The sequence below is a fragment of the Notolabrus celidotus genome, chromosome 10, assembly GCF_009762535.1.
Source record: "Notolabrus celidotus isolate fNotCel1 chromosome 10, fNotCel1.pri, whole genome shotgun sequence".
NCBI classification, from domain to species: Eukaryota; Metazoa; Chordata; class Actinopteri; order Labriformes; family Labridae; genus Notolabrus; species Notolabrus celidotus.
Window position 1 is genome coordinate 16,993,315 of NC_048281.1, and position 12,377 is coordinate 17,005,691.

The 12,377-nt window shown below is 39.1% G+C and overlaps 1 protein-coding gene across 1 annotated transcript in view; it reads right to left on the reverse strand.

Annotated features, from left to right (window-relative positions):
• Window positions 1–256: 256 nt before the first annotated feature.
• The window catches only part of slc4a10b (solute carrier family 4 member 10b), a gene marked incomplete at its 5' end in the record, with an annotated part of 34,593 nt that continues 22,472 nt past the window's right edge, over window positions 257–12,377 (reverse strand). The window contains 14 exon segments of the mRNA XM_034694022.1: window positions 257–1,285; window positions 5,184–5,290; window positions 5,389–5,456; window positions 5,564–5,683; window positions 7,690–7,863; window positions 9,052–9,120; window positions 9,407–9,658; window positions 9,754–9,915; window positions 10,024–10,137; window positions 10,340–10,501; window positions 10,907–11,012; window positions 11,156–11,401; window positions 11,689–11,822; window positions 11,987–12,161. Of these exon segments, the coding sequence (XP_034549913.1) occupies window positions 5,215–5,290; window positions 5,389–5,456; window positions 5,564–5,683; window positions 7,690–7,863; window positions 9,052–9,120; window positions 9,407–9,658; window positions 9,754–9,915; window positions 10,024–10,137; window positions 10,340–10,501; window positions 10,907–11,012; window positions 11,156–11,401; window positions 11,689–11,822; window positions 11,987–12,161 (1,858 nt within the window).

The window sequence follows — 12,377 nt, forward strand, 5'->3', positions numbered from 1 at the left end:
AAGAAAAAAAGATCTAGCACTTTAACACCCCCCCCACCAACACCATCCCCACCGTATGTCTCTCAGTCACAATTCCTGGAGGCTTCAACTGAATCCATGTCTACATCCAGCATTCGACTCTTTGACTTTGTACTCGAGCATCATTGTATTTTTCCTGTGCCCTCTATTAGCAATAGCATCAAGTTTGTGACACTGATAAGACAACATGAATGCTCTAAAAAAATGTATTATGTTAAAGCAACATTGACAAGATATGCATGGTAGATTTGTTTCTTTATTAATTAACCCATTGCCAGGTCGTCCTCCACTTGAAAACTGACCTCTATGATAAAATGGATCTTTATTCATGATTCACAAAACTTTCCATAAACATATAACAACTTAGAATATTCTTCAAAATTAAATTTGCTTTATGAGCAATACACTGACAATAGGAGACAGAACACTTTAATTCTCTTTTTCTGTAGCAAACATATATTTTTTATTCCACAAAATAAATAGCTGAATAACTTTTCATATAAATAGAGTATTGACATTCAATTTAAAAGTGCTATTGCATTTTTTCACAAGAGGTGTACATATATTGCCCTTTATCAGTTTTAAAGCCCCAATTATCAACATTCAGAATCAACATCATGGGATCATGACGGTCCTATCCTAGAAACAAATATGACAACATTCTATTTTATAGGCCTTTCATTATGTCAAAGTTTTGATATGTTAACGTATGGCTTATGTATCTTTGAAATGATGTTAGACTTTTTAGTATTTACTAGATCATCCTATTACATTTTACATCAATGTCTATAAATAAGTTAAATAACAGAGAATAGGGAATCAGTAAATAAATAGACATGAACTCAAGGATATGGTATTATGCTGTTTCAAAATACAAAGAATATAACAAAATAAATACAAAGAGATTCAAAAACAAAAATTGAAAACAATCTCAGAAATAACAACCTTACCTATTTTGTAGTGTACAATCATTGAAATAATCAAGTGTCTAGATTTATTAACATTAACAATACAGGAAAGAAGAGGGTTCACTGGTTCATGAAGAGGCAGAAAACTTGAGACACAGCAGATAACATAGTTATTCACTAACACAGAGAGATTTACATGGCTGAGCTTGAAGGATTGGTACAATGCAGCACACTATAAAGATTTGTTCGTGAGCACACAGAGGGGACAGTGACAAAGACGCACAACACTGCCCTCAACCTTCTTCACCAAGCGTTTCTCTTCTCACACATCAGTGAAATACGGTGAGCTTGGTAGTGAACTGTGAGCATCAAGAAAGAGAAGAGAAGATGAATAATTAATATATAAACATAGGCACATATCATCTTTAAGAAGGCTTCTTACTGGCTGCAGCAGAAAGAAAAATGTTTTTGTGCTTTGGTGAAAGTACTGATATTCATTTATAAAACTGGTCTGAAACAGGTTCCAGGTTTCAAATTATGGCATCACATCTTTCAAATGGAAACTCTGTTTTTATAATATTAAGTATTGGCATAAAAGTTTGCACAACTTTCCCAAAATTCTGAGCAACTTTAGTATGGTAAAACAGTAAAGTGTGCTGCTTCTTTACAGTTCTGGACAACTGTAGCTTTAAATGGTTTTTTGTTGCAGCTGGTGATACGATTGGTTATAAGATAAGACAAGATATACTTTATTCGTCCCCCATTGGTGGAAATTCTTTTGTTACAGCAGCTTACAAAACGGGACAGGGGAATAAAACAATGTACTAACATAGTTAAAAAATATAATAACAATAATAATAGCAATAATAAAGGTAAAATAGAATAAAATAGAATAAAATAAAATAGAATAAAATAGAATAGAATAAAATATGGCAAGTATTACAGATGTATACACACTATGTACACTTCTATCTGATAAATAGATAATGTAGGTTATTGCACGGATAAAATTGCACCCTGTTATTTAAAAAATGAGTTATGAGTATAAGTTACAGGAAGACCTCTTTAAAGGTGACATATCATGCAAAATTTACTTTTTAATGGTTCTCTACCTGAAATATGTTTCCCTGGCATGTCTACAAACCCCCTCGAGAATGAAAAAAATCCATTCTGCCCCTGTTCTGATTTCTACACCTTTCTGTAAATGTGTGTGAAACGAGCCGTTTCAGACTTCCGTGTTTTTGTTACGTAACAACAATATCTGGTCTGTCACGGAGTCAGAGCTCGGAGCTTGTTCAGCCCATAGACTGTATAAAATACAACTCAACTTCTCAGTTTTTCATTACCTGCACAAATGTGTGCTAACAAGGAGCTTAGGAGGGAGGCATGCTAGTTGTAGGCTGTCTTAATAAACACAAAGGTCGGTTTTACCCCCCACGTCTGCAGATTTGAAGATCTAGTGGATGATTTTTATTTATCATGGATAAGTGCTAGCGCTAGTTAGCATAGCCACATAGCTACATGCTCGTAGCTGTGTACCAAGACACACGTCTACATACTGATAAGTAAAACAACAAGAAACACTAAATCTATGACCAATCCTTCAGAAAGGTCCTGCTACAGGCGCCTCTCCATCAGGATCAGATTCTGGATCAGATTCAGAGGGTTGAAGTAACGCGATCTCTGAGCAGCCGTGTATATTCAGCCAACATGTAAACATTAGATCAACGTGCTGGAGAGCCGAAGCACATCCACTTCCTGAGGGGGCGTGGTCAGAGAGAAAACAGAGTGTTCTGAGGAGGACTGAAGAAGAGGGCTTTACAGGCATGCCAAAATCTGATTTCAAAGTGATTTTTTGAGCATAAACTTTAAAGACATGTTTTGGGGACCTCTTAGACCAATATATATTGATGAAAAAAGCATGATATGTCACCTTTTAATCTCTAGGGCAGATCATATGCATATAAACTGTTTATTTATTCTATTTAAAAGTAGCATATGCAAAAAAAAAAAGCCCATCTTTACAGCAAAAATGAAAATGTTTACATCCTGGTATAAAAAACTATTTTGGTCCGAATAGCTAGTTCCTCCATGAGCACATGCTGTTCCAGGCTGAATCTTTTTATAACTCATTAGTTTGGAAGATATTAAAGTTATGAGTTTCGCATATTTGGGGGCATGGCCTACTTGATTGACAGGCGGGCACAGGAGGCTAAAGGCCCAGCTCTTCACCTCTTGGTAGGTCAACTGAAAGTTAGGTTGAGTCAGCAGCACTTCTAATGTGGTGACTGTTGTCAATTCAAAACTCTGTTTGAGAAACCAATGGGTGAAGTCGCAGAGATTACGTCCATGTACTATACAGTCTATTGAATTGAGTCATTGATTGTTAAGAACAGGCTTGAACTGGCTTTTTTTTCTCTTAAATTTCTATCAAGTAAAGATATTACTTTCTATGGGGCGCCGTTTGTAAAGTTGTGCACACTGAAAAAAAAAGAACAATTCTCAACGTACAAAACGTCATAAAAATGTAGAGTGAATTTTTAAAAGTCACTTTTTCATCACATTTAGAGGAATATTTCTGATCTTCTTCACATTTAATTTTGTTGTGAAGAATATATATAGTTAAAATTTTGCAAAATCCAAATGTTAAATATAAATCTAAATGTTAAATCTAAATGTTAAATTGGGTTTCAGTGAAGTTGGGTTTCTTTTATAGAAACAGACGCTGTTTTTCCTTTGCTGCGCGTAAAAAGCTCATTCTAGCAACCTTTGTATCTGTTATTGACTATGGTGATGTTCTTTATATGCATGCTTCCTCAGCCTCTCTGAAAATGTTGGACTCTGTGTACCATGCTGCATTGCAGTTTGTTTCTGGTTTAGGTTTCCGCACACATCACTGTATCTTGTATGAGAACGTGGGCTTGTCTTCCCTCTACAACAGAAGAATGGAGCATTGGTATGTCTTTCTTTATAAGGCCATACTCCAGGAGCTGCCGTCTTATTTATGCTCCTTATTGACTCCGAAAGTTGTCAGTGGCTGTCATCTTTGGTCCCATGGACAAATTCTTTTTGGCATTCCTTGGACTCGCTCTGTCTTTGGTAAAAGTGCTTTTAATGTCTTTGCTCCGTCTTTTTGGTTTGAGCTTCAGGGTCGCCTGAAACTGGATTGTTTAATTCTATTGGAGGATTTCAAAACTAGGATAAAGGATGATCTGATCAGCTTGTGCACATGTTTTAAAGCTTAACACTGCTAATTTCTAAATCAATGTAATAGTTACTTGCCACTGTATGTTTTGTCCTGTTCTATTTGTGAAACTTTTTATGCTGCTGTCTTGGCCAGGACTCCCTTGAAAAAGAGACTTTGTATCTCAGTGGGACTATTCCTGGTAAAATAAAGGTAAAATAAATAAAAATTTTAAAAAAAGTAGCTCTGCTAGTTATATTTTGGGCTTTTTTGAGAGGACAGATGAAGAGAGACAGGAAATGTGGGGAGCAGAGAACGGGGGAAGACATGCAGGAAATGATCGACCGACCGGCTGGGAATCGAGCCGGCGACCCCTGCGACGAGGACTGTAGCCTCTGTATGTGGGGCCCTTAGACCACTAGGCCACCAGCGCCTCCTGGTTTCATCTTTGTTAACAAAAATTGCAGAGGTCTGTGCAGAGAAGAAAGTACCCACAAGTTTTTTTTCCGAGGGTACAATTTTCAGGACAATATCTGCTTCTAAAGCTACGACGCAATTTTTATCAATTGTTTTTACATTTTCTTTGTAAAATTCCATCTAATGAAATCAAATATGAAGAATACCGAGCAATTTGAAACAGACTTAATGGTTGCTACTATGGAAAACAAAAGTACCACGGGACAATTTTGATAAACCAGCAGCTGAGCGCATCGGTGAGGAGCGCTCTGAAATGGAGGTTGTGGGTGATACCAGCATCAAAAAAAGCTTTCAATGGAAAGCCTTAAGTACGCATTAGAGCTTCTAATTAACACATATTCTAAACTTACAACAGAGTAACCTAGCTGTTTCCATGTTTTCAGTTTTAATGTTAAGCCAACAGAACCACATAGAGCAGACCAAATATTCAAATTTAAGGAGACAGTTATTTTTTTCCTCATTAAGTCTCAGTATATTGATTCAAAAATGTGTTTCTGTTTTTTTTACTTTTCATGAAAAGTTTTTTTAAGTTGTAATCAAAGCTAACTTGATTAGATATGTCTGTGTATATGAGTGAGTTTAATGCAACAGCTTACCATAATGTCTAGAAGTCTTGTCTCAATAGTCTTAGCTGTTGGCAGTCCAAGTATTGCCAAAAGAACCTTTTGACATTTCGTCAGTGATATTGATGACGGGTATTCCTCTGTGAAAAGAAAAGCCAAGGGACATTTAACTCTTTATCTTTGTGCAAAATGAAGAACAGAATCACCTTTAATAGTTTAGAAGCACTTTTTAACTCACTTGTACCCTTCTAATGGCACTTGCACTACTCCTTCATCCTCTCCTAGCATACTCAGCTCCTCCTCCTCCTAAAAAATTGAAAATGTTAACATTTTGAGAAAAAAATGATAAAGCAGTTAACAAAGGCATTAATATAACAATGCTGTGAAAAAGTTTAGAGGTTAGAGTACAGTACCTCTTCAGCATCCTCCAGCTTCTTCTTCTTACTCTCTGGCATGAGGTCGTCCAGCCAGCTTAGCTCTCTTTTAGTGAAGAAACAGTCCATCAGCTTCCTGATAAACACCAGAGCCAACACCTGTGAACACAATTCAACATCAGAGTCCAGACTAACAGTGTGCTGTGCTTGATAATATTAATCATGAAACAGACAGAAATGATTTCTGCCAAACATGGACTGATTCAGTGCAAAATTATATGTTGACCCAATTTGTGACAGGTGTCATCAGGCTCCGGCCAGCTATGGTCATATGTTCTGGTCTTGCTTTACTTTAGATTCCTACTGGCAGAATATTTTTAATTCGAAAGTAACCGGAAAATCAGTTGAACCAAATGCTATGATGGCACTGTTCGGTGTAACTCCACCCACAGCACCACTCTCTTCTCAAGAAACCCACCTTCATGGCCTTCATCACTCTTTTAGCCAGACACTTAATATTACTTAAATGGAAATCCCCCACACCTCCTTCCCATATAATGTGGTTAAAGGACATTCTTCACTTTGTGAAATTGGAGAGAATCAGACACTTAGCGAGAGGCTCCCTGAGGGAATTTCACAGGATTTGGGACTCGTTCTTTAAGTATCTGCTGGAGCTGGACCTCTCTGAGATCCCTGATTAGGTGGTGACCTTTTTGGCATTTTTCAGTGATGTTGACGGCGGCACACTGACCAATAACAATTTATTTATTTAGATTTTTTTTTTGTATTATTTAATTTGATTTAATTTCTGTATTTATCTATTTACTTAATTATTTATTTACTTTATACATATTGATTTGTATACACTTCTCTATCATTTAAAGGTGACATATCACGCAATATATATTGGTCTAAGAGGTCTCCAAAACATGTCTTTAAAGTTTATGCTCAAAAAAACACTTTGAAATCAGATTTTGGCATGCCTGAAAAGTCCTCTTCTTCAGTCCTCCTCAGAACACTCTGTTTTCTCTCTGACCACGCCCCCTCAGGAAGTGGATGTGCCTCGGCTCTCCAGCACGTTGATCTAATGTTTACATGTTGGCTGAATATACACGGCTGCTCACAGATCGCGTTACTTCAACCCTCTGAATCTGATCCTGACGGAGAGGCGCCTGTAGCAGGACCTTTCTGAACGATTGGTCACAGATTTAGTGTTTCTTGTTGTTTTATTTATCAGTATGTCGACGTGTGTCTTGGTACAAAGCTACGAACATGTAGCTATGTGGCTATGCTAACTAGCGCTAGCACTTATCCATGATAAATAAAAATCATCCACTAGATCTTCAAATCTGCAGGCCTCAGGAGTAAAACCGACCTCTACCAGAAAGGCAGCAGGACCTTTCTGAAGGATTGGTCACAGATTCTGTGTTTCTTGTTGTTTTATTTGTCAGTATGTCGACATGTGTCTTGGTACACAACTACAGCTACAGCTACGAACATGTAGCTATGTGGCTATGCTAACTAGCGCTAGCACTTATCCATGACAAATAAAAATCATCCACTAGATCTTCAAATCTGCAGACGTGGGGAGTAAAACCGACCTTTGTGTTTATTAAGACAGCCTACAACTAGCATGCCTCCCTCCTAAGCTCCTTGTTAGCACACATTTGTGCAGGTAATGAAAAACGGGGGAGGGATTCAGTATTAGTTTATACAGTCTATGGGCTGAACAAGCTCCGAGCTCTGACTCCGTGACAGACCGGATATTGTTGTTACGTAACAAAAACATGGAAGTCTGAAACGGCTCGTTTCACACACATTTACAGAAAGGTGGAGAAATCAGAACAGGGGCAGAATGGATTTTTTTCATTCTCGAGGGGGTTTGTAGACATGCCAGGGACACATTTTTCAGGTAGAGAACCGTTAAAAAGTCCATTTTGCATGATATGTCACCTTTAAATTCTAATATAATATGTACTGTTGTTGTCGTAGTTGTTGTAGTTGTTGTTGTCGTTGTCGTTGTCGTTGTAGTTGTGTGTCACTGTCTGTGTACTGTCCTGGTTTTGTGTTGTTTGCATTTAACAAAATGTCAATTAACATATCTGTGAAAAAAAGGAAAAGAAATGGTAGCATGAAGAACACATCACATTTAGCAGACTGGTTACCATCATAGGGAAGACGATGGCAGCCCTGGAGGTTTTGATGACCCAGAGCAGGATCAAACAGCTGAGCTGAATGATAGTAAAAAGGTGCACCTTCCTCAGGGGGACATGCCGCAGATAGACGAAGTCAGGCTGGTGCTTAGCTGGCATCCCAAAAAGCATCAGACGGTCAAAGAACTTGATAAGACAAAGATGTAGAAAAATATATATTATTTCTTGCCACTTGGGGGCAGCAGAGACAAATTGTGTACATATCAATGGCATGAAACACACAGCAAAAGTTTCCAGCAATCTCAGAGCACAATAATCATGAACTTAGATTTAGGTTTGTGCCCTCCTAATGGAAATATCTCTCAATTGAATGTTCTTCTATGTTCAGCAGATTGATGCTGTGTCTGCCAGCTGATTGGTACTAACAGATTTTGTATGTTTATAGCTTTGTCACTGAAAATCTGCCTCAAACTGTGGCCAAAACTGGACATGTGAAAATCAGAACAGTGCATCAAAACAGTTAAGGTGAAGACTGAACATGCAGAGCAAATCCCTGAAGTGCCTTTTAGCAAATCTGCAGCTTTTTGTGTGCTTCAGGTTATAATTTCCACAGCCTTTTTCAACAACACATTTCTAATAAACCAACAAAACACTGCCTCCTGGGCATCAAACAGAAAAACAGATCATTTTGATGACTGGCTGGCTAGATCAAATCTAAAATTGATCTAGCTATATTTAGCTCAAATTGTGCTGGGTGAAACAACCTGATCCCCTTAAGGCATTAAATACATCTGTGCAATGAAGTGCTTTTAAGTATCAATCTTAATTTGAGTATATTTTTCAAACCCAATAATAGCCGGTTTTTCAAAGTGAAGAAAATAAGTAAACAGGGCAATTAAATAATAGTCAGGTGTTCAGTAAATGCTGGGAACACACTAGAGGCCAATTAACACTTTTTATCTGGGCAGCCAGACAATATGGAGGCGAGCCCCTATCATGGCTTGGTGAGAATTAGCTGTCTACACAGATTATCAAGCAGGAGCATCTAAGTTAAACCCTAACCATGCTGAACAAATGTCAGTTAAAGCTCAGCCACTTAGATGTAAAGTTTCAGCTCCAAAATGTTTGAAATATCATTTTTGGGCAAAGTTTTAGAAGATTTGGGGAGCGAAGATGACTATTGAAAAGCCTCGGACTGAGAAATAAAGACATCTGTGATTACAATTGGTTAGATTTAATGCCCTAAAACATTTGCAGAGTGAGTCCTATTTAATGTTTAATCAGGCAATGTGGTATACTGTGTGTTTTCATGAAGTAATGCAAAATATTTCACCAAATCATCAGTTGAATTCGGTCAATTTTAAAGATCCTTACCTGAATGCCTCTGAGGGAAGATGCTCCCATGTAGAGGAAAACTCCATACAACACAGGCATAGGAATAAACTGAGGAAAAATACAACTTGTGTCAATAACATTAACAATTATTTTTTCAGGTTAGTTGTATAGGAACAAATATTTAGCATGTAGACTGCTAAATATTGAACTGACTACAGCATGTACACACTAAGACATCTGGCTGTTCCTAGATGGGTCTTTAAAACACACGACTAATCAGTCAATTACCCAAGACAAGGTTTGAGTTCACATTTATTCCACTTATTAAATAGCTTCATAGTGTAATAAATACTAGGTGTAACTACACACAAACAACAAAGAGTCTGAATCTAACCTTCAGCATGGATGTCATGAAGACAGAGCAGCCCATCAGAGTGAAGATCATGAGCCCGGTGAAGCGTTGCTCTCTGATGCCGAGGAACTTTGGCTGTTCCCCGGGAGCCGAGCACTCCGATTCAAGCTTCAGGCTGTTGACGTGGGATATGGAGAGGACGGTGGCTGCTACAAACCAGGGCAAGCCCATCAACGAGCACACGCCCAGCATCACCGCCACCATGAAGAGATCCAGGTGGTAGCCACAGCCTTTCTGAAAGGGGGGATAGCACCGGTTAATAAAGACAATTTGAAGCACTTTCTGAATGTGGTGTACAACCTGGGTTCAAGGCAAGGACATTAGAGCACCTTGAGTTTGTGTTCCTTCCTGTTGATGATGACGGCTGTGATCTGCTGGTCCATGAAGATGAGGATGGTGCAGAGCAGAGCTGGGAGCACTGTAATAACTGCGGTCCACCAGGGGTTAGGCCCCAGTGGGTTGATGAACCAACCTCTATCATCTCTGGTTGGCTGACAGTGGAAAAAAAGGTTTTGGTTTTGGTTTACAAATGATCAGTAGCGTCTTTAATAAAAGATAGTTATTGTGAAATTGGTTCAATACTTAATGGGGTAGCTCACCTTAAACACACTGGGAACTTGGAGTTTTGGAGAAGGGACCCCTAAGGCATAGTCGATTAAGACCATTGTGAATATTGTAAAGAATATGGCAAAGTCACTGATGATGGACCTCACCTGATGGAGAGGAAAACACAAGAAGGCACAACACTTTCATTTTCCATGGTTCTTTAATGCAGTACCTATACTTGACCACTAGAGTGCACCACTGCATTGAGATCTACGACCAAAGCCTTGTTTAGCAAGTGTTACACCTTTTTGCTTCCACGCCTGGATCATAACACACTCTGATGTTATTATAATGTGTAATGAGTAATACCTTTGTGGGAAAGTAGTTGCTGAATTTGAACTCCTTGAGGAAAGCAGACATGAAGACGGTGGAGAAGAAAAGAATGACACACCAGAAGAGGACATCAGGAACGTAGGGTCCATGAGAGCCGCAGGCGCTGCCCACAAACTCCCCTCTCTTTTCAACACAGTCCTACAAAAACAACATCAAGAGGGCAGAGAATTTGAGATGTATCACGCAATGAGGAGCCAAAGAGGGGTCAGCGGGCTCTTGGTTTCCTATTACAGGGTTTATGAGAACAAAAAAACTTTACTGAGTACAACAAAATGTGCTTTTATAGTGATTTGCAATGTGTAATCCAATATAATCCTGCCTACATGCCCTTAATCTCCTGTGTTCAGTTTACTCCATCTGGGAGAGCATGCCACTTTAAGGTGGAAAAAACCAAATGTATTCATTTCAGTTTCGCTCTTACCCAACAATTCCTGCAGTTGTTTGGTTATAAAAGCTAAGCCCATGACTAACATCCGTTTTCAGTTTGTCTGGGGTTTTTTGTTTACTTCTGCTGTCTTTCCAAGAAGTTGTTAAAGGCATTACCTTGACCTCCAGTGCTTCCCAGTAGATTTCTGAAGCAGTGACGTTGTTAATTTCCCAATACCTCAGAGTGCCATTGTTTGGGTCAGAGGGCTCAACGCAGGAACATCTGTGGAGCACAAGAACATCTGTGTGACCTTCTAATCCCTCATTTATCAGGGATTTACAGTAGCTTTAAAGAAATGCATGTAGCAATTATTGCTTTTTCACAGCTTTCGACAGCATATTGTGCACGATTGAGTGTCGGCGTACGAGTAGGTTGTGAGTTTGTCCAGGTTGTTGTTTTTGTTAAAGGAATAGTGCTCTCCCAGGTGGATGAGTTTCTCCAAGGCCTCATAGATGAAGATGATGCAGATGAGCGAGGCAAAGGCTTCCTCTGTGAAACGTGTGATGTAGCAGACGAGGGAGCTTGCGTCGGTGGCCACCAGCAGGATACAGAGGAAAGCCGTCCACAGACCAATACAGGTTCTTAGGGATAGATAGGACAAACCATACTCCCTATATGGAGATGAAATATGAGACAGGATTTATGGAGATCAAACCACATTAGTTATTTGTTATAGACCGTAATATTGTAAAATGGACACCATAATCACATTAAATGGTTTTTCATGCATACTTCCAGAACATCTCATGGTGTATAGGAGGCCAGATGTTTAAAAGAGGGTAAGCAGAACTTAACCCCAGCTAGCTGATGCATAGGACAATGTAATGATTATGCAATTTGCAAACTAAATGAACCGGAAGTCATCTAATGAGATTATTTATGCATACAGGAAACATACTTGCAGAACTTGAACAGTATCTTTTCAAACACGAGCACCGGCCCTGTGCTGCCCAGAATGGTGAGGGGCTGCCCGGCAAACAGAGAGTAGGCGATTCCAGTCAGTGAGGCTCCAAACAGCGACTCAATTGCACTCTGTGGAAAGGAAAAAAGAGAGATGATTGAGGCATAGTTATTTTACAAAACTATACCAAATTGGACTTCAACAGCCTGGTTTGATGTACTAAAACGCTAGCAGAGTGTACATCAAGTCTTGGCAGAACACTGTGAACATATAGAGAGAGGCGTGTGGGATTTACTATGCGTCCTTCTGTTGCCTCGCCCAGTAGTCCTCCAAAGGTGATGACAGGAGACATGCAGGCACAGTAGAGGAACAGGAAAGAGGCCACACACTGTAAGCTAAAAGCGTCAGTGTAGTCAGACAGGTAGTGGGGTGCCTTGCGCTTGATATCCAGGAGGAGGCCACCAAACCACCTGCAAATACAGAAATAATTCACTTGTACGATACACAATTTTCATTCTGACAGCTTTATCTAGGTGCGAGAATTTTTCTTCTCTTGCTTTCCCACCATTGGTTTCCATCCGGGGTTCAACTTCTGAGCATGGCTGAGTGTGATATGATCCTATGATAGGAAAGTCTAGCTGCAAATAGATATAGCCAGGAAGGATGTTTCTATGGAAACCACTCTA